This window comes from Onychostoma macrolepis, chromosome 14 (assembly GCF_012432095.1).
Source record: "Onychostoma macrolepis isolate SWU-2019 chromosome 14, ASM1243209v1, whole genome shotgun sequence".
Classification (NCBI taxonomy): Eukaryota; Metazoa; Chordata; class Actinopteri; order Cypriniformes; family Cyprinidae; genus Onychostoma; species Onychostoma macrolepis.
In genome coordinates, this window is record NC_081168.1 from 20,716,360 (window position 1) to 20,738,376 (window position 22,017).

General features: G+C 37.2%; 1 protein-coding gene across 1 annotated transcript; it reads left to right on the plus strand.

The window, feature by feature from the left end:
* The first annotated feature begins 9,607 nt into the window (after window positions 1–9,607).
* On the plus strand, window positions 9,608–14,828 carry kazald2 (Kazal-type serine peptidase inhibitor domain 2). Its single transcript, XM_058798550.1, has 4 exons — window positions 9,608–10,295; window positions 11,308–11,468; window positions 11,848–11,995; window positions 14,085–14,828. The coding sequence occupies exons 1-4, from the start codon at window positions 9,815–9,817 to the stop codon at window positions 14,204–14,206; spliced, it is 912 nt and encodes a 303-aa protein (XP_058654533.1). The 5' UTR covers window positions 9,608–9,814; the 3' UTR covers window positions 14,207–14,828.
* Window positions 14,829–22,017: the final 7,189 nt, after the last annotated feature.

Genomic DNA, 22,017 nt, shown 5'->3' on the forward strand with positions numbered 1-22,017 from the left:
CCTCAATCCTTCTTATTTCCCAATGTTTCCTTTCCAACTCTCAAACAGAACTTCGGTTGTCATATCCTATCAGTGACCTTTTTTGTTAGCCCTCCATATTATTTAATAAATGAAAACCATTAAATTAATTAATAAAACAATAAAATGCTTTTATTTTTCCTACTTTTTCTCCTTCTAGGTAATAAGTCAGGGCAGGGTATTAACTGTAGCAAACCACATCTCTCTCATGAACAGTTTGACAGTATATTGACAAAGCAAATAATGCAGTTTGTCATATATTGATCCAAGTATACTGCAAAGGTAATATACTACACAATCCTAAAAACTGAAACGTCTGATCTATACGGCTGCCGTCTGTAATAAAACTCACTATACGAATGAATGTAGTCCACAGACACACACAAACAGAGTCAGATAACAGTGGTGCTCCTTGAATGCAGTGCATTCGCCCCCAGCTGCAGTTCCCAAATACGTCTCTTCAGTAAGAGATTGAATCTGCCCCATTCATTAGCCTAAGTGGATGAGCTTCCCTAATAGATGCTCCCCTTCCCCTCAATAATTGCTGTTGATTGGCGTAAATTAGACCCTAGTTGCCAGACGAGTGATTCTCGACGACGATAATCTGATTCCCAGCTGAAACTAATAGGATTTTAACTCCGGTTTGGCCTAATGTCCGTCTGTAAGGCCTGGCCCGGCTCTGTTAGGCCAGACCTGCCCTTCAGCCCCGCAGCCTCATGCACAACTCACGCTTACTGCAGGGCTGCAGATGAGAGCGGACCAATAAATGAATTTGTAGCCTCAGGTGAACATGCACGCACACACGCTGTCGGACCAGACCTATTAACAGATGGTGTGGTTAACAGTGTGTTAAGAGGACTTGACTTTAAGGCCTAAAACCACATCGGAAAAAAGCTGACGTTTGAAGATGTTCACCATAAGGTAAAACAAGGATGCTTTGTTTGGCTAGAAACTAGTTTTTAACTAGTTCGAAAATATTAGAAATATAGTTAAAAAAGTTCGAAAAAATTACGACCCTTGTTTTTCAGAGGTTTTCCAACTGGGGTCTGTGGAAAGGTTTACAGGAACACACACACACACACACACACACACACACACATAATGTTAAATCATATAAATAAACAAGAAAAATTGATAAGCTATAAGATCAAAGCCTCTCTGCCTGGTTAATAAATTCACAAATCAAATTTATTAAAACATTAAAAGGAAAAATCAATCAATCAATCAATCAATCCTTTACAAAATACATCTAACAGGACAGTATATTGAGTAGATCAAAATGCATAATATTGTAACCCAATAAAAAACTAAATATTTTCCAAATTTATAATATGCATTTTTTTTTTTACACAATTTAATTTATGGATCATATCTGGTGGTCTATGGCATCTAAACCCCTTGCTTTAATTAATAGAAAAAAACAAAAAACAAAAACACAAATCACGGTAAGCGTGCACACAGATTTTGTGTAGATGTTGCTATGTTGTTGTTGTTCTGAATGTGTTGCTATGAGGTTGCTAGGCAGGTGGTTACTTCCAGGCCCAAATCTCTATGATTTTCACATCTGTCCTTTGTTTTTGTTTTGTTTTTTGTTTTGTTTTTTAAGATGAGAAAAGTCACTTCAAAAACTTGACTCTTTTGAACAAGCTACTTATGGGTATCATTCATGTCTGTGATACACAAATACATGTTAAAACATAAAACATAAGCTTTGTTCAAATATTCCCTTTAGACACTAGTACACTTTAGAAACTTCCATGTTGGTCATTTTCCACCACCATTATGTCCCGATCAGTATATTAACACATTTTGCTTGAACCCCTCACAAATCAAAGCTTTTTGAGACACATGTCCCTAATGAAGATCACCCTTATTTGATATTATTTGTCATCAGGCTGATAAGAGCGAGCAGCACGCCTCGAGTCTAATGAAACTCCACTCCATTAGCACTGAATCGGACAGATTGGCCTCCCAGAGAAATGAATTGAGTTTTTTGTATTTGTGAGATCATTCTCCCTGCATTAACTGATCTTTATCCCATCTCTTCATCACAGCCAAATCAGGTTAGGCGGCCATGATTAGCTGGGGTGGCCTCCCTTTTTAAGCAGTAATTGGGTTTAGCGGCTTAGCTGATAGCGCCATTAGGACCAATAACGGCCTTGCTTGGCTCGGGTAGTGAAACAGATTCTCCTGGAACAGATGGCAGATGCTGGTAAAGGGGTTTGATTTAGAGGGGGCGAAAGCAAAGTTTGTGTAACAGTAGAAGTTCTGGTGCTGGGCTGCATCAGTACGTCCTCTGTGTTCGTCGGGCGTCCTTTTCAGTGCCTACATATATATATATGTGTTTATATATTAAATATATTTATATATAATATAAATTATATGAATATAAATATATACATGTAAATATTTTCAAAATATATACTGTATGTGTGTGTGTTTTGCTATATAAACAAAAACTTTTATTTTGCATGCGATCAATCGTTGCCCAGCACTAATATATATATGTATGTATATTATATATACTTATATTTATTTATATATAAATATATGTGACCCTGGACCACAAAACCAGTCTTAAGTCGCTGGGGTATATTTGTAGCAATAGCCAAAAATACACTGTATGGGCCAAAATGATAGATTTTTCTTTTATGCCAAAAATCATTAGGATATTAAGTAAAGATCATATTCTATGAAGATATTTTGTAATTTACTACTGTAAATATATCAAATGTCATTTTTGATAAATAATATGCATTGCTAAGAATTCAACTTTAAAGGCGATTTTCTCAATATTTTTTTGCACCCTCAGATTCCAGATTTTCAAATAGTTGTATCTCGGCCAAATATTGTCTGATCCTAACAAACCATACATCAATGGAAAGCTAATTTATTAAGCTTATTTCAGCTTTCAGGTGATGTACAAATCTCAATTTCGAAAAATTGACACTTAAGACTGGTTTTGTGGTCCAGGGTCACATATATATATATAATATATATTATTATATTAATATATAATAAGTATATATAGATAGATAGATACACACACACACACACACACACACACACTTTTCTCACTAGTTTATTGTATTTGTCTACTAACAATTCACCACAACGTTATTTCCACTACCATCTCAGTTGATGTTTTAAGATGCTGTGTTTAATAGCATTATGTGGTGGAACAAAATGATAGACTGACTTGTCTGGCCTAGGCTAATTTCATAACCATTATTTTTTTTATTCTGTACACTTTTTACAGGTTGATTGGTGAAGTGATATTTATCTTGATTTCTATCTATTTTCTTCACACACCATATTCACTATTTCATCTTAAAATCTTGTAAACAACTGGTAAACAACTTCAATAGACCTCATTTTGATTAAAAATAGCATTTTTCATCCAACTTTAAGGCTTTCATCAGACATCCTCTGTATTTAAAGGCCTTAATATGAGGCTATGTTTTCCTGTCTATATAAAACGTCCATTTATGAGTGTATTATGATTATGGTGGCCACATTAGGTCCTTTTAGTAAATTAAGTCTCTTTAAACACACTTTCCTCAATGCACCAAAGCCATGAAATGCATTTCTAAGCATCTAAGATGTGTTGTTTTCATTGTCATAGAGGAGTGGGAAAATTGAATATTTACAACACTGAAGGAAAATGTTGATATATAGCCTAAATGTTCAAATCCACAGCTTTCTGTGAAATAAATCCAAAAACCATCTTTGAATATCAAAATGTGTATACTGAGAAGTATTTATGATCAAAATTCATTTCATTTATGCCACAGCATAAATGACTGCTCCGGGTGTGTGTTCACGGTGTGTGTGTGTGTGTTTGTTCACTACTCACTGCTGTGTGTGTGCACTTGGATGGGTTAAAAGCAGAGCACAAATTCTGAGTATCACCATACATGGCCACATGTCACGTCCTTTCCTTAAAATGTGCACACACACACACACACACACACACACACACACACACACATGTTCGTTTTTGTGAAAAGTGGGGACATTCCATAGGCGCAATGTTTTTTATAGTGTACTTACTGTATGTGCTATTGAGCTACACCTACCCTACACCTAAACCTACCCCTTACAGGAGACTGTGCATTTCAACTTTTTTGAAAAAAACTTAATTCTGAGTGATTTATAAGTGTTTTGAAAAGTGGGGACATGGGTCAATGTCCTGAGATGTCACCTTCACCTTGTAATACCTGTGTCATACCTTTGTTATTATACAAATCTATGTCCTGACTTTTCACACACACACACACACACACACACACACACACACGTATGTCAGTTGTGGTTGATGTGATAAATGGCTGTAAAAACTGTGTAATGTTGGGTCGTACAGCCATTCTTTACAGAGTCCAGTTGGGATGCAGCAAAGAGCTTCTCATTAATGCAAGAACAGTGCCGCCTTTTCCCGCTCAAATCCGTCTCTGGAGAAAGACTGATGAGAGAGCACTTCAGATGAATGAGTGCACACAAAACCACTTCAATTATTCAAGTCCAGCTCGGCGCAGGGTGTGACTTTTGGGAAACACAGCACACGCTGCCCAGATCTGTGTACCTGTTGAGCATTAAAACTATTAAAATGATGGAATTATGCTGCTTAAATGGTCCGTCTCAGCAATTCATGCGGACTGGAAGATTGCAAAGAGACTGAATCAACCACCCTGACCAATATTACTTGCTCTGATTGACCATTTCAATGTCCTAGCGTGCCAAGTCCTCAAGTCGTGGCTAACGCTGTGAGGCTAATGTCTGTCGAAGGAAAATAAAGGCACTTTAAAACAATTTAAAAAGAAATCAAGGGGTGTACTTTGCAGGAAAAGCATCCTGTGGTGAGTCTACGGCAGTTGGATCGTGTTAATAACACTGAAGTTAAGTACCTGCCTGGTGAGATAAAAGACTTGACAGGTTATAAGGCGTTTCATAATATGGGAAATAATGGATAATGAAAGTGCCATAAATGTGGATTGGTGTATTTTGCAAAGATGGGCTGGAGAAAATGATTGCGCTGATGTGTTTGACTTGTTTTGTTTAATATTCTTGTTTCCTTCGCTAACAGGCTACACGATGCAAGTGAATTAAGATACAATTCAAAAATGTCAACGGAAATATTTTCCAAAATCCATTACGCTAAACTCAATACCTTCAACACAGCATGCGCACACAGCCCGACAAAACATCGTACTGTGATTTCACAGCAGGTGATGTGCTGAATGGGATTTATATTGCTTTCTCAAGGAAATGCATCTTTATATGGGAGAACAAAACAAGAGAGTTATGAATATGTGCTTTGCAAGAGCACCATTACAAAAACAACTACCTTACATTACAACAGAAGTATATGTAGGCCTATATGAATATACACTATAAAAAATATATTTTAGTGTAGTAAATAAAGTCAAGTTATTTCCTTAGCACTTTACATTGTATTATTTTTACAGTGATAAATAGACAAATAGCCATAGACAGTTGAGAGTGACTGTAAAGCAGCTCTAAAAGATATTATTACATATTTTTACAACAAAATATTATTCAAGTTTTTCAAAATGTCATGTTTAATTCAGTGTGTTGCTATTTCTTAGTTTGTGAAATTTACTAGTAATTTCTCAGGTATACTTCTCAGATTACATATATCTATATATATATATATATATATATATATATATATATAAATGTTTTGTTTATTCTACTTCCTCCAATCAAATTTTAATTTTAATTCTGATTTTCTACATCCAGTAAAATTCAGAAATTGAATTAATTTTAAAAGGCATTCTGAATTCAACTCTAAATTGAGGCTCACAACCCTCAGTCCTCAAAAATGAATGAATGAATAAATCTATCTATCTACATTCATATATTCTCAAGAAACAATAAGAAATACACAATTGTTTAATATGAAATGTTAAACAATCCCTGACTGCTTTTGCTGTGAGGGGATTTCACAGTTTTGTAGAGGAACTTATCAAACTACAGCATTTAAATGAGTAAATTAGTGAACTAAAGATCTAAAGGCCCATGATAAGGGCGCACACTGCGCTGATTCATGGCTTCGGTGTTATCACAAACCAATAGATCTAATCCCCGAGGTGAGCTGAACCTCTCCCTAGCTTCACCTCCTGTAATTCCATTGCTGGCCCTGTTTAATACACTATACAGCCATTTGGATTTACAAGCATTTGCTCCACATGTGACCTCCGCTTGGTGACATCATTGTTATAAAGGAATTGAATTTGCGGAGGCTCCATGAAGACTGTGAGACAGCGTGTGTGTGAGTGTGAGACATGAGAGAGACAGACAGACAGACAGGATAAGGCAATTGATCTTCATGAAACTGACATGCCTGTCCACTTGAAAATAAATCACAAGAGCAAAGTACCCATTACACTGCAAAACAGACAACAGAAATTGACATGAATAAGAATGATTTACATATCAAGTTTTGTTTTCTTTTCATGGGTCTCTAGTTGCGATTAAAGGTTTTCTAAAGAATATTTGATTGGTAAAATTTGCATTTCTTTGGGTGAGACAATCTGATAATTCTGCATTTTTGATACATTTTGTTTAATTTATTGCGTTATGATAAACTACATTTACATTGCTGGTATATCTTCTAAAAGTTTCTTCAGTCACTAACATGTGCAAAAAAGGGTTACACTTTATTTTGATAGTCCACTTTAGACATTCTACTAACTAGAAGTAACTTTGTAACTACACGTCAACTACATGTCTACTAACTCTCAGTAGGGTAGGTTTAGGGTTAGTAGAATAAGTTGACATATACTTACAAAGTTTCTCATAGTCAGTATGTTGTATGTTGTGGACCTATCAAGATAAAGTGTTCGAAGATATTAAGCAGACGTGTAGTTGCAAAGTAACTTACTGTTAGTAGAATGTCTAAAGAGGAATATCGAAGGATATTTCTGTCCAAATTACAGAACACCACAATAAGAAACTATATTTTGCATTATATATATATATATATATATATATATATGTTTTTTTTTTATCCACTATAATATTTCCATAAAATCAGGTGAAGTATTCATATTTTTCTAGTGCCTTGAATTTAATATGTTGATTTTAATCAGCTTTTTTTTTTTTAATAATTAAAAAAATTACAATAATACTGAGAAATGCTCTATTACATTAATGAGTATAATAAGAATTAACATTGAGAATAATGGAAATTGCACACATACACACACACACACACACACACACACACACACAAAATGTCTTGTCATGAAAAATAATGCAAAAATCTTAATATCCCTTCTTAATTTCTTAAATATTTGCAATTGGTATATCGAATTTATGACAAATACATACATTTCTTTTGTGAGAAAGTGGCATATATTTTAAGAAATATTAGTAAAGAAATGAAGCTCATTTTTAGATTTTTTTGCTTACATTTTTTGACTTTGACAACATATTTAAAACTTAAACAGACATCATGCTCCACTAACTCACATATGGGGAGAAACTGTGAAATCTTTTGTTGCCGTCACCTCAACAAGAGTTTACACAATTACAGACAGCTGGTTTGCCTTCAAGCAAAAACTTGTGATGTTACAGTCTCAGGTTGAGTATTACTTTCTAAGAGTGCATTTACAGAAACACTTTGAAGGATATCTAATTAAAGTGACAGCATGTGTTTTTCAGTTAAAGTCCTTAAAGTTTAATCAAACAATGAAAATGTCATCACACACTGGAGCTGTCAAGGTCCAAAAAACCCCCCAAAAACAAGAACTACCACCATAACAATGGTCTATATGTCCTGTGCTCTACATTCAGAAAACTTGAGTTGTGCGAGTCATATGGCCTGCATTTATGCTGCTTTTTGGAGAATTATAAGAAAAGCACATTGTAACCTTGGGAAAGATTCTCAGAGAAAGTTAATTGGAGTGGGGTCTGATCTTATCATGGACGTTCAATCTGTGTTAGTTAATAGTAAAACTCAAGGCACACTCCAGAGCTCGCTGCAGCCTCTCCGGTGTTGAATAGAAATAGCCTGAAGCAATTAGCCCACTAAGACCCACTCATTAGAAGGTAAGAAGTGAATGAGATCTGCTCGCCACAGCTAATCAATATTAATGATGGATTATTTACAATTAACAATGGGCCCTTAATGGCCGCCTAATTGTTTGTTTTGGCTTAACGTGGCGAGGTGAGAGCAGCAGATAAACTAAGGACATTAGTGAGAGAGAGAGGAGCTAAATGTCTTCTCACTTTCTTTCACAGCACAGATAAGCTCGTTTGTAATGGAGGATCGTTTTGTTTTTCATGTAGGCCTGCAACAACAAATCTGCTCAATGTTTTTTACTCCCCTCTTAATCAAAATGTTGAGTTTTGTGACTTTTAATCTGTCTTCACACTTACACTTCTGCAAGTGTAGGCTACGTATATACATGTACATAGATTATATATTCACATACATGCATACATATGTACACACACACACACACACACACACACACACACACACACACACTTATGTTCTCTCTAGATTCAGAGTAACCCCCCTCCCCCCATACAACCTGCAATTTAGCAAATCATAGTATATCTTATTTCTACCATATAGGAAATATAATTAAGAAAACTAGTAATTTCATGGTGTCACTAAGGAAAAATAAAGATTCAAGCACAAATTCTACACAAAATTCAGGTGCAAACAGGGTCCAAACCGTATTAATCCAGACCAATTTCACATCGAAATGGTCAAAATAACAAATAGCTGCTTGAAAGCATTTGAGCAACCGTAAAGGATATAAATAAATAACTACTAAAAATAAAAATAACTTAATAAGCTAGATTGAATGACTGGAGAGACGTGTCTAAATAAATGCGCAATACCTTACTGAACTTCTTCAGCATGTCTGATATCAACAACTGCCTAAAACGTCAAATTTGTGATTAAACAACACAAAAAAGTCAGACTTTCTTTCTTTCTTTCGTTCGTTCGTTTTCACATCTCTTTGTGCTTTATCAACAAAGTTCCACTCAGTCACTTGTAATCAGATCTGTAAAACGCACTGTCACATGATATTTACGGCTCTTGTGATTGGCTAAAAACTGTTTCTAAGTGAATGGGAACTCTTTGATTCTGCCAGTGATATAAGATCTGAGTTACACAACTATATTCACTATATTTAAATCATTTTTTTTTAAACTATTTTATAAATTGATGTTTTATCATCGCATTATGTGGGAAAACAGCCTTGGGGAGGGTGGGGTATGCAAAAAATCATTTCCTACCTGAAACCATGTTTGTGAGGGTTAATTTATGACAGTTTCTGTGTCCAGTTTGGTTTAAAACCCATGATTTCAAACTCAGGTTTCACCCCCACCCTAACTCAGGTTTGAGTGTTTTGATTGGTTGTTGCTCATCTCCCAGTTCACACCTTTTTTACACTTTTGTTGAGCAAATGGGGGGGGAGGCACCCTGCAGTTTAAGAGGGGGTCACCAAAGTTAGAGCTGCCTCTGCGTTTTCTTTCCCACCTTCTTGCTCATTCAGCCTGTTGCACTTTTGTGACACTGCAACACAGTTCAGTTTATAAGGATACTTTAAGGACTGAGCAGGGAGAAAAGGCTTTGCTGATGATCACAAGAATTCTAGAAACTTTGTATTTTGGGATTTTCAGGCCTAGTGACTGCCCTTTAAGCCTGCTTTTGTTGGCCTGCTACATCAACATAAAAGCTACTTCTGCTATCAGAAACAAGGACTTTTTCCATCTGTTTTTGGTGACTTCAACCAGTTTAACCTGACAGACAATGGCTTATTTACTGGTTTTACTGGTGCTGATCCTAGTTTCAGTATCTGAGTCCTTCCATCCGGAGCACCTCGGTCACTTTGACTGGCAGAAGAGCATTCGACCAGGCGAGGGATGCCCTAAAAAATGTCACCCTGAGCACTGTCCAGATGTTAGGCAGCTGCAGGGTTGTCCAGCCGGGCTAGTTCGTGACCAGTGCGGGTGTTGCTGGGAATGTGGAAACGATGAGGGGCAACTGTGTGACCCAGAGCCCCGATCTGGGTCTACTTTTTACGGGCGCTGTGCTGAAGGTCTGCGCTGCAGAGCCCCACGCAGAAACCCCACAGGTGAACCCAGAGCCATCTGTGTGTGCAGTAAACAGGAAACACTCTGCGCTTCTGATGGAAAGACATATAAAAATATATGCCAGTTTCGGGCGGCCCAACACAAGCAAGGCAAAGGTCAGATGCTGACAATGGTGCACCATGGACCCTGCAAGTCAAGTGAGTATCTCTAAATGTACTATGATTAAATCTTAATGTACACATATATAGATCAATTGTAATTCTTGTTATCCTCAATCGTGATTTTCATTACTGCAACTTTTTAAAGTGCATTTGAATTTATTACAGAATTAGCATGGATTAAAAGAAGCACAACAAATACTACAATGATGTATAAACACAACAATTATTACATTTATTTATTTATTTTACAGTTACATCTTACAGTTTATATCTAGATTATAAATCTCTTTAAATAGCCTATTCAGTTGATGAATTGGGGTGGGGTGCTTAATTGTCATAAAAATAAAGTCGCAATTGCCATCATCCTAAAATAAGCTTATTTTTATTTTGACAAAATATGATTATTTATAAGCTCTTAGTGATGACAATATGGCTGGAATAGGTCCTGGCAGCGATTTACCCTTCTAAAGGCCTTCAGCTATTAAAAATCTTTTTAATTGTATTGGATCTGTTTTCTTACTGGCATTTGATATTTAATTTTAGCACTTGTACGTGTTTGCTCAGCGACCTCAGCTAAAGTAATGGCCACATCAGTTTGGTATGAATGCATCTGCTAATGTAAATGTAAATGTATATATAAATGTAAATGTCGTCTCAGGAGGAACCATTGTCATGGATAGAGTCTGAGTGCCAACATAATCACCACATTTAAAAGTTTTGTCATGGAAAAGGCCAAATGAAAACCCATTTGTTCAGCTGTGGGAATAATAAGTCAGCCGTTAAGTTTGTATTTACCTTACCGTCATGCTAAAGATTAGCAGCTCGTAAGTGTCCAGTCTCACACCTTAAAATAATTAACCAAGCTAATCAAAACACAGCACAGCACAGATGGCTACAGTAAATACATAAACTGGTGTGAAAAAAGCATCCAGTAGTAAAGATTTGCTTCAGGATGTTTTAAAAAAATTTTTTTATCTTAAAATATGTTTTATTTTTATAATCAGTTACTCTAAGACTCAAAGTTGTTTATTCTCTGCAAACTTTACAGAACCAGTTATCACTTATGCTCCCCGTGACATCGTCACAACCAAAGGAAGTGATGTCATCTTTTCCTGTGAGGTGTCATCGTATCCATTGGCCTCCATCCAGTGGAGTAAAGGAGGAGACGTTATTTCTTTCCCTGCTGATGATTCAAGCACAGCTGTACAGGTATGTGCACATTAAATAATCTGTAGATGGTGGACAATAAAATTTTAATAAAACAAATTAATAACCAACCACCACAAAATTCTAACAAATACACAGGAAAGCACCATTCAAACTGTCATCAGTCAGATTATATGATAGTCACATAATCTTCAGTATTTATTTATTTTTTGTATGATACATCTTAAGAAGCTTTTGTGGAATGGAAAGGTTCTATGGCTGTTAAAGTTTCTTCATGGAACCATAGATGTCAATAAATAACCTACATTTTTAAGAGTGTAAACAGACAAATGTCCTCTCAAACAGTAGGTTTACGGTCACATTCTCAGAAACAGTTCTGGTTTTGTTAAATGTGCAACGGTGTGTGTTTCTGTAATTACAGGCCCGTGGGGGTCCGCGGCGGTTTGAATTGACCGGCTGGCTCCAGATTCAAGGAGTTGGGCCGAACGATGCAGGTGTGTACACATGCACCGCCAGGAACGCCTTCGGAGAGGTGTCTGCCTCCGCCAGATTACAGGTTACACGTGGAGGTATGTCTGAGAACACACTCATTCATAGACACAGACATGGCCATAAGAAAAACAAGGTCAGAGGTGAACAAGCTGAAAAAACATGATTGTTGGGGCTACTTCCACACACACGCACACACACACACACACACACACACACACACACACACACACGCAGATAACACTGTTTCCATGTTTTATTATTGTTTATTGTTCAGAAATGACTTGTTCAGGAGACTGTTACTTTTATGTGTCAATGTTGTCTCAGGTGTTTCTCATGAAATGCTTTAGGAAAAATTAAACAAATAGAAATGAGTCCGTTGTTGATAGCACAGTATTAGCTCAGATAGCTAGATTTGGGAAAGAATGTGATGAGAAATAAAGTTCATACTGAGATCTCTGACTTTGATTACAGATTTTGGTATTTTAGCAAATCTGAGCGCACCTTGCTGAAATCTCTTGTGAAACTCTAAATGAGATTTCTGTGGTCTTTTTCTCAGAAGAGAAATCTGAAAAAGTCTCTATTCATATAAAAAGTCACTATTTTATTCTTATTCTTATTATAACCTTTATTCGACAACAACATCAGAAAACTCTCTGAGATTAGAAATCTCCTTTACAGGAGTGTCCTGGCCAAGATGCAGCCAAAATAACATATACACATGTACACAAAACCAATACATATAAGAAGACCAACATAAAATATAAGAATTATGTTTCAGAAGCATTTTATGTAGCTACACAGATTATATAGCTTTGATTTCATTTGAACATAGTACCAATCAGATTTATATTTGCTCTCAATTTATTCATCTTATTTAACTTTTTTAACTTATACATATATATACAAATAATTTGATTATTATATTAAAGAGTGTGTATATTAGTATTTATCTTTTGCGGTCATGAAAGTTGATTTCCTCATCTAGTTGCAGTGCAAGCATTTTAATAGACTATTTAACTTAATGCAAACAACAAATGTTTAACGTAAACATTTGTCTTGTTTTAACATTGAAAAATATCTGTGCAGAGAGAGGTCTGTTAGGTTATTCATGTTCTCTCTGTGGTCTGTGGCGTGGTCAGAAAAGACATGCGAACGCACCAACAGTGGGAACTGATCGATTCGCATATGCCACTATCAAAGCTTATCATCTCCTCATCGCTAAAGGTGAACTTGGCCTTCCGAGAATCCGACAGAGCTGACGATAACCGTACACCAGTCAAGGGCTTTCTCTAGCAGGAACGTAAAGGCTGGTGATGACAGGAGGTCAAGAGGGTCCTAGATGGGGGGAGATTCGGAAGGTAAAGGGAGAAGGGGTGGAAGGGCTTGTGTATTATGTGGCAGGTCGTTGCTGTGACTGTCTGGCTGTTATCTCTTTCTCTGGGGGGTCTGATCCTTTAGACTGGCCCTTATCTTCACCACCAGTGCCCCCCCCCCCCCATCCCTCGCTTCCCGGAACGTCCCGCCTGCTATGAACTCTGGGATAGGTGGTAGTGAAAGGTGACTCTGGACACAGGACAGACCCTTTCCTATAGGTTTAGAGGCTATAGAGAAAAATAGAAAGAGAAGATTTAAATATATCAAGTATGTGTGTGTGTGTTTTACAGGAAGTTGTGGGCAAAAATATTGAGAAAATGCTGAGCTTTCATATATATATATATATATATATATATATATATATAAAGTAAACATGCTGCCGCTTTATTTAGTGCATTAATTAATAGATCCTATTTGCATGCTGGTAATGGCTGTTCACCACATTTTCACTCTGTTAATTAAAAAGCATCTACTAAAATGTTTTAGTATAGTAGACTATATTAATTATAGTACATGCTAATAAAAATAAAGGTTTATTATTGGCATCTGTGGTTCCATGAAGAACCTTTAACGACAAAAGTTCTTTATAGTGGAAGAAGGTTCTTTAGATTTTTAAAACGCTCCTCTCACTAAGAAAAAAGGGTTCTTTTAAGAACTGTTCACTGAAAGGTTCTTTGGAACCAAAAAATAGTTCCTCTGAGTGCATTAAACGAAAATAAATAGTTATTTTTTTGTTTTGCATCATAAATAATTGCTACAATTAATTAAACATGTTCTCTTTATATTTTCCAGGTTCTCAGCTCACCAAAGAGTTCTGGCAAAAAGAAAACGAGGCTTATAGAATATCAGGCGAAGAGGAGAATGTCGATGATGAAGATTACGAAGGCCAGCCAAGTGGATACATGTATTTGTAACATACAGAGATTATAAAATCATAGCATTTAAACACAGATGTTTTTTTCAGCATAAAATGTGTACTCTTCAAATTTTTTATTGCCCTTTTAAGGGTTTATGTTTAAGTGTGAGCATTGTACATAAATCCAAATAATTTCTATTCACTCTTGAGAATTGTACTTAAAAATAGAACTTAATTAAATCATTGATTTACAAATTGAGTCCTTTGTTGTTTGTGATCTAAAATCTAAAATATTTGCTAAGAGTCCGTTTAGGGTAAATCGTTATTGCCCAACGTTATTATGCAAAAGTGCACATGCCAGACTTTTCTAAAAGCCAAAAAAAGGCCATTGATGCTGCTGTGGCACGCATTTCCCCTGAACCCATTCCCTGCCGTTGAATAAAACATCAGCAGTGTCTCTCCTCACTTCTGTCTTCTCAAAGACGCTGAGCAGAAAAAAAAAGCACCCAGGTTAAGTTGTTTGAAAGCTCTGGTATTAAGAGGCGTTTTACACTTAAGAAGTTGGTTTCGCAGGGTTTTCTCTTCCCTCCCCTATTGATTGATGCTTAGCTATCAATGCATAATAGAAAAGCACTCAGGACAAATGTGGGGTTATGGCCTTCCAGGGAGAGAGCAGACCAGGCTGTTTCTCAGCGCCATTATTGCCCCATAAAGGATCCCTGGGGAGGGACAAGTTCCTCACATCAGCACACACCAAATACCCAATTAAAAAAGAAGACCTTTAAATTCTCTCCTCTTTCCTGGGCAGAAATCAATCAGAATTCAATCTGTTCGGCTTGGATTCCGACAGGCCAGGTAATTGCTCACCAGAGCTCGGATAGGTGACAACAGCTTCGAGGAGAGACAGCGAGCCAATCAGGTGTTCTCTTTCAGACTGTCGGTGAGAAAGCAGTGATACCTAACGAAAGCTTATCTCTACACTTTCAGGACGGCTTTTATTTTTAGACTCTTGGTGGCAGGTGAGGATATTCTTTTATAGGCAGCAGGTAAACGATACGACTTTGAGCGTTAAAATAAATGGATCATTTAAAGTAAGTGGCTCTCATATTCGTCTTCTTAAAAGCCCTTTGAAAATGAATTCCAATTTGGAATGATTTGTACTCCAAAAGGCATTTGTTGGGGAGCGTGCAAGGCGATTGGGCGAGCGAGAATTGGAGAGACAGACCGGGTGAGAGAGAGGAAGAGATGGATGAAGATGTGATATGGAGTTAGAAGAATGCAATTAAAAGCTGAATCGTTCTCACTCCAGCGTAACTCTATCCGTGGAGATGAGAGCCGAGTCTCTTTCTCATGGCTGTATTTGTGTGGATAAAGCTCTCCCCTGGCCCTCGTTTTAGATTCGCGCTTAATGATTCCCTCTCCGATGGGAGAGAGTGGGCTGCTGTCAGGATGGGAGACGCGATCCGGACGCAGCAGTGCCCAAGTCCCTCTGGCCGGCAACACCATGTGCAGGGGTCAGCCGAGGTCAGAGGTCATGGGCAGAGAGCTAGGATTAATGGACATCTCAATAAAATGCAGGGTCGGGTTACCAGTCGCCCAGCCTGATCTGACACACACACACACACACACACACACACACACACACACTCATCATCTCATCATTATTTCACAAGAGTGTAAACACAAGACTCATCTCAATTGAGCAGAAGAGGATGTGGTCACAATCTTCATTGGCCTGCATTAAAATATATGAAATAAGCATATATTAATTCATAAGACAGTACTATTTGGACATTGTGTATTATACATTTTTACAATTCAAATAACATCTGAATTGAAGCTGGAAAAACAGAAAATTGAAATAAAAGTGAAAAAAGAAACATGCAGGAAAGACGTTAGACTTAATGAAGCAGTCATGACAGTGAATGAAGCATTTTAATATTGTGCTGGTCGATGAAAAAGACCATGCATATCCACAGGAGAGATGAACAGAGATCATACTGACTGCAGTAAAACAGACTCCAGCAAAGAATCGCTTGCTGACAGATATTCAGCTGATTTTGATATTTCATACAGTGCAAAGAAATTCATATCTGGAGGATCAAACATAAATAAATAAAAAATAAGACTTGAGTTATTCAGTGAATTTAATTAATAACATGCAATTAATTAATTAATTATTATCTTTCTATAATATATAATTTAATTATAGCCTATTTAGAAAGAAATAATTATTAAGGTATTAGGCCTATATGTTATATTTAAGAAAGAAATACAAGAACGAGATTTTTATTTATTTTATAGTTGTTCCTGTATTTCCTATTTACCTCCTTTTGCTTAACGAGATCTTGTCCTCATGTCTGGAGAACGACGCCCACAAAAAATCATGCAAATTCAAAAATCATAATTTCCCAAGCTTTAATACTATCAAAGAGCTCAGAATCGAGATGAAGTTGGAAAAAGCCATGGAAAATGCCTCATTAATACCATCAGGTGGCGCGTGCTGCTGTCTCATTCGCTCTCCGCTGGAACTCTCGCGAGAAGCCCGTTGGCTTTTGAAGGAACTCTCGCGAGAATTCCATCCGCTGTTGGGCGGCATTTAGATGATGGATTGTGAGCGGCCTCATTAAGTCACGCAATGAGTGAAATATGTCTTTGTCTCCCCTTTGTCGCAAAGTAATAAAGGGACGCCGAATTCTTCAGCACAGCTGCACATTATTGCACAGCTCTCAGCTGGACGAATTTTTTCTCTCTCTCTCTTCTAATTGATAAATGACAGGATGAAAGGTTATTGTTGTCACACTAATTGGAAATGGCGGTGAATTACTAACTGGGCTCGTGCGTTTCTGCAGTGGCATTGGGTGGCACAGTCTGATTGGTGTTTTCACAACCAGCTGCTCATAGACTGGCCAATATGAAATAACCACATGGGCATAGAGGGAATATTAATAATAAAGCATTTAGATTTCATGCCACTATTACAAAATAGGCCTTTAATAGGCCTTTAACAACTATTGTTGTTCCAAAAAGAACAACATTAGTTGAGTAAAACAAACAATATTTACTCTTCGAGAGAGACCGGGTGCATTTTTTAATTAACTAAATATTTTTTTTAATGATAGATAGGCCTATTTATTGCAGACCTGTGCAAAGGATTAAACACCTTGACCCAGCAGTCAAGTTCTAAGGTATTTAATGGCATTTCAGCAAAAAATTATACAGTAAAATAATTAATTAAACAGCACAAATGGCCAGCAGAAATGGTTTAAAACCAACACCCAAAACCACTGCCAGAGAAAACTTTTGCATTTTTGACTTTTGACTCAAAATAGTTGAGATATGGCTGCTGTGACAACTAGCCCCGTCTTCCCTATTAGTTGTGTTAGTTGGTATAGTTTTTAAAAACATTACTTTATCCAAATGCGGGAGCAAAAAGAGCCCTAAGTTTACAATTTCAATCTTATTTAAATCTTTTTTCTTATAAACGGAATACAGTGCTGTAGAAATGGACTTCCATTTGCAGGAATGTATCATTTAACCCTTCTATTTTGCTCTCCAGAGAGCTACTCTTTCACTTAGCTTTTTCCTGTGAAAGCAGGATTTGATTACTACGGTAAGTAGTAAACATGCAGGTATTTTTCCATCTCAGCTTGTTCTGAGTTCAGGGCCTTGGAGTCTGTGGATGCAGCTCGTCTATGGCACTTTTCACAGATCAGCTTTCACACAAACAAACCCTCACGGAGGAGACTACGGTATATGCAGGTAAATGTACAATACCAGCCATGCACAGCCTCAAGAATCAACAGTGTTACAGACGCTCACATTTGCCATTGCAGACACATCAGGTCAGCCTTTTCAAATCTGTTGTGTCAATAACTATAGAGGGTTTCAGAGGAATTGTTTTCCGTTTAATAATGTATATAGTCAAATGAATAGCATGGAACAATAAATATTTGTAGTACGGCACGTTAAAAAACACAATGGTGTGTTCAGGACAAACATGTACAGTGAGGAAAATAAGTATTTGAACACCCTGCTATTTTGCAAGTTCTCCCACTTAGAAATCATGGAGGGGTCTGAAATTGTCATCGTAGGTGCATGTCCACTGTGAGAGACATAATCTAAAATAAAAAATCCAGAAATCACAATGTATGATTTTTGAACTATTTATTTGTATGATACAGCTGCAAATAAGTATTTGAACACCTGAGAAAATCAATGTTAATATTTGGTACAGTAGCCTTTGTTTGCAATTATAGAGGTCAAACGTTTCCTGTAGTTTTTCACCAGGTTTGCACACACTGCAGGAGGGATTTTGGCCCACTCCTTCACACAGATCTTCTCTAGATCAGTCAGGTTTCTGGCCTGTCGCTGAGAAACACGGAGTTTGAGCTCCCTCCAAAGATTCTCTATTGGGTTTAGGTCTGGAGACTGGCTAGGCCACGCCAGAACCTTGATATGCTTCTTACAGAGCCACTCCTTGGTTATCCTGGCTGTGTGCTTGGTCATTGTCATGTTGGAAGACCCAGCCTCGACCCATCTTCAATGCTCTAACTGAGGGAAGGAGGTTGTTCCCCAAAATCTCGCAATACATGGCCCCGGTCATCCTCTCCTTAATACAGTGCAGTCGCCCTGTCCCATGTGCAGAAAAACACCCCAAAGCATGATGCTACCACCCCATGCTTCACAGTAGGGATGGTGTTCTTGGGATGGTACTCATCATTCTTCTTCCTCCAAACACGTTTAGTGGAATTATGACCAAAAGTTCTATTTTGGTCTCATCTGACCACATGACTTTCTCCCATGACTCCTCTGGATCATCCAAATGGTCATTGGCAAACTTAAGTCGGGCCTGGACATGTGCTGGTTTAAGCAGGGGAACCTTCCGTGCCATGCATGATTTCAAACCATGACGTCTTAGTGCATTACCAACAGTAACCTTGGAAGCGGTGGTCCCAGCTCTTTTCAGGTCATTGACCAGCTCCTCCCGTGTAGTTCTGGGCTGATTTCTCACCTTTCTTAGGATCATTGAGACCCCACGAGGTGAGATCTTGCATGGAGCCCCAGTCCGAGGAGATTGACAGTCATGTTTAGCTTCTTCCATTTTCTAATGATTGCTCCAACAGTGGACCTTTTTCACCAAGCTGCTTGGCAATTTCCCGTAGCCCTTTCCAGCCTTGTGGAGGTGTACAATTTTGTCTCTAGTGTCTTTGGACAGCTCTTTGGTCTTGGCCATGTTAGTAGTTGGATTCTTACTGATTGTATGGGGTGGACAGGTGTCTTTATGCAGCTAACGACCTCAAACAGGTGCATCTAATTTAGGATAATAAATGGAGTGGAGGTGGACATTTTAAAGGCAGACTAACAGGTCTTTGAGGGTCAGAATTCTAGCTGATAGACAGGTGTTCAAATATTTATTTGCAGCTGTATCATACAAATAAATAGTTAAAAATCATACATTGTGATTTCTGGATTTTTTTTAGATTATGTCTCTCACAGTGGACATGCACCTACGATGACAATTTCAGACCCCTCCATGATTTCTAAGTGGGAGAACTTGCAAAATAGCAGGGTGTTCAAATACTTATTTTCCTCACTGTATATTGACTTGAGTAAAGATGGCGAGGGTGTTATTCATGGTTCTTGTGGCTTTAATCTATCAGCAGCGATTTGAAGGAACAATGCATTCTGTAGCTGTACTAATAATCTTTCTCATATTTCTCTTTAAAGTGACAGCTATACTCATGTTTCAAGTAAAAGTATATTTGCCTTCGATTTATTAAAATCACACATTTTCTTATGCATGCATTTCTATTTGGTTCAGGCAGACAGCAGTCAGTGATTGACAGATGTATTGATCCCCAGAGAAGCTTTGTGACGGTGATGTGGCATATTTTTATTTACTGCCTGTCTTTAATCCAACCTAGCCACCGCTGACAGTACCGCCTGTCCTTTAAGACTGACACAGTGCCTGTTGTGAGGAAATGGAAGAGTGTGGTGTTTGATATGCTGAGGATGCCATCAGGGGAAGCTGTCATGGGTTCGCCAGCAGGTACTGTCACCAACATAATAAATCAACTGTCTAGTCATTCATTCATCCTTTTGGCAACTCTCTCCCAGCTTCTGTTCACTTTAAAATCTATATTTCTTTCTTTTTTTCCATTTCATTTTTGTTTTGTTTTGTTCAAGCTAAAACAATAATAGCTACCCTAAATAACAAGCGTGACTGTTAATTGCCATTGTTCAATAACCCACACAATTCATTTTACTTAAGTTTGTGTGCAGAATTTATTTGAAAAAGTTGATACCACAATAATCAATGAATTTATTGTGTGTAGATCGGCCAGAAGTAATAATAAAAAAATAAGAAATATTTTTTTTTCTCATACATAACTTTAAACAGTATATACAGCTATATTTGTGGATGTGTGCTTCAAAGCAGCTTACACTGCAAAAACTCGTTTTCTGAAAAAAAGATGTTTAAAACACACACACACACGCGCGCGCGCACACACACACACACGTTTGTTTTTGTGAATAGTGGGGACTTTCCATAGACTTCTGTTGTTTTTATACTGAAAAAACAATATTTTCAATCTCCTAAACCTACCCCTTACAGAAAACCTGTTTATTGTTACACTTTAAGATAAACATAATTTACTTTTTTTTTTTTCCAATGTCAAAAATTTCAGGTTTTACTACATTTGTGGGGTCCCCACAATGTAGCATAGACAAGTGTACACAAACACACACACACACACACACGCAAAATAATCTTAATTCCAAAGAGAAAAAAATGTTTACTTACCTTATTGTCAAGTTGTTTTTTCGTTTTAAGCATTTTATAATTTTTTTAAAAGAAATCTATCTATCTATCTATCTGTCTACAGTGCCCTCCACTAATATTGGCACCCTTGATAAATATGAGCAAATGCGAATGTGAAAATAAATCTGCATTGTTTATCCTTTTGATCTTTCACTCAAAAAAGTGAAAATCTTTGAAGTAAAACAATTGAAAGTGGAGAGACAATCTCATGATGAAATAAATGTTTTTCTCCAATGAATGTTGGCCACAATTATTGGCACGCCTAGAAATTCTTATGAGTAAAATATCTCTGAAGTATATTCCCATTCATATTTAATTTTTTTAGCACACCAGTGTAGGAGCATGAAATTGTCCAGCAATAACTTCCTATTCCACAGGATTATAAATATGAGGAACACAAAGGCCAAATTCCCTTAATCATCCGTCACAAGGAGTAAAACCTAAGAATATAGTTCTGATGTGCAGAACAAGATTGTTGAGCATCACAAAATAGAAAGTGGCTGTAAGAAAAGAGCTAAAGCATTGAAGATCCCCATTTCCACCATCAGGGCAATAATTAAGAGGTTTCAATCAACTAAAGATGTTATAAAATCTGTCTGGAAGAGGACGTGTGTCTATACAGTCCTAATGCACGGTGAGAAGGAGAGTTTGAGTGGCCAAAGTCTCTCAAAGGACCACAGCTGGAGAGTTGTAGAGATTAGTTGAGTTGGGGTCAGAAACCTAAAAAAAAAAATCAAACATCCCCTACATCACCACATGTTGTTCGGGAGGGTTTCAAGGAAAATTCTCCTCACTCATCCAAAAACAACCTCCAGCAAATTCAGACACTGCTTGAACGACTTGAACTTCAAATGACACTGGCTTCTATGTTCAGATGAAACTGAAAAAAGAGCTTTTTGGCAGCGAACCCACCAGATGAGTTTAGTACAAACTGGGATAAAAAAAAACTACCCCATGTCCATGGTTAAATATACTGCTGGATCTTTAATGTTGTGGGCCTGTTTTTCTGCCAGTGGTCCTAAACATCTTGTTCAGATGCATGG

What these genes read in the sequence shown, in the direction of transcription:
- kazald2 (XM_058798550.1), top strand. Translation starts at nt 9,815, where the DNA reads ATGGCTTATTTACTGGTTTTACTGGTGCTGATCCTAGTTTCAGTATCT. An exon ending in CCATGGACCCTGCAAGTCAA is followed by an intron (nt 10,296 to 11,307) that starts GTGAGTATCTCT and finishes CAAACTTTACAG; the next exon opens with AACCAGTTATCACTTATGCT. An exon ending in ATTCAAGCACAGCTGTACAG is followed by an intron (nt 11,469 to 11,847) that starts GTATGTGCACAT and finishes CTGTAATTACAG; the next exon opens with GCCCGTGGGGGTCCGCGGCG.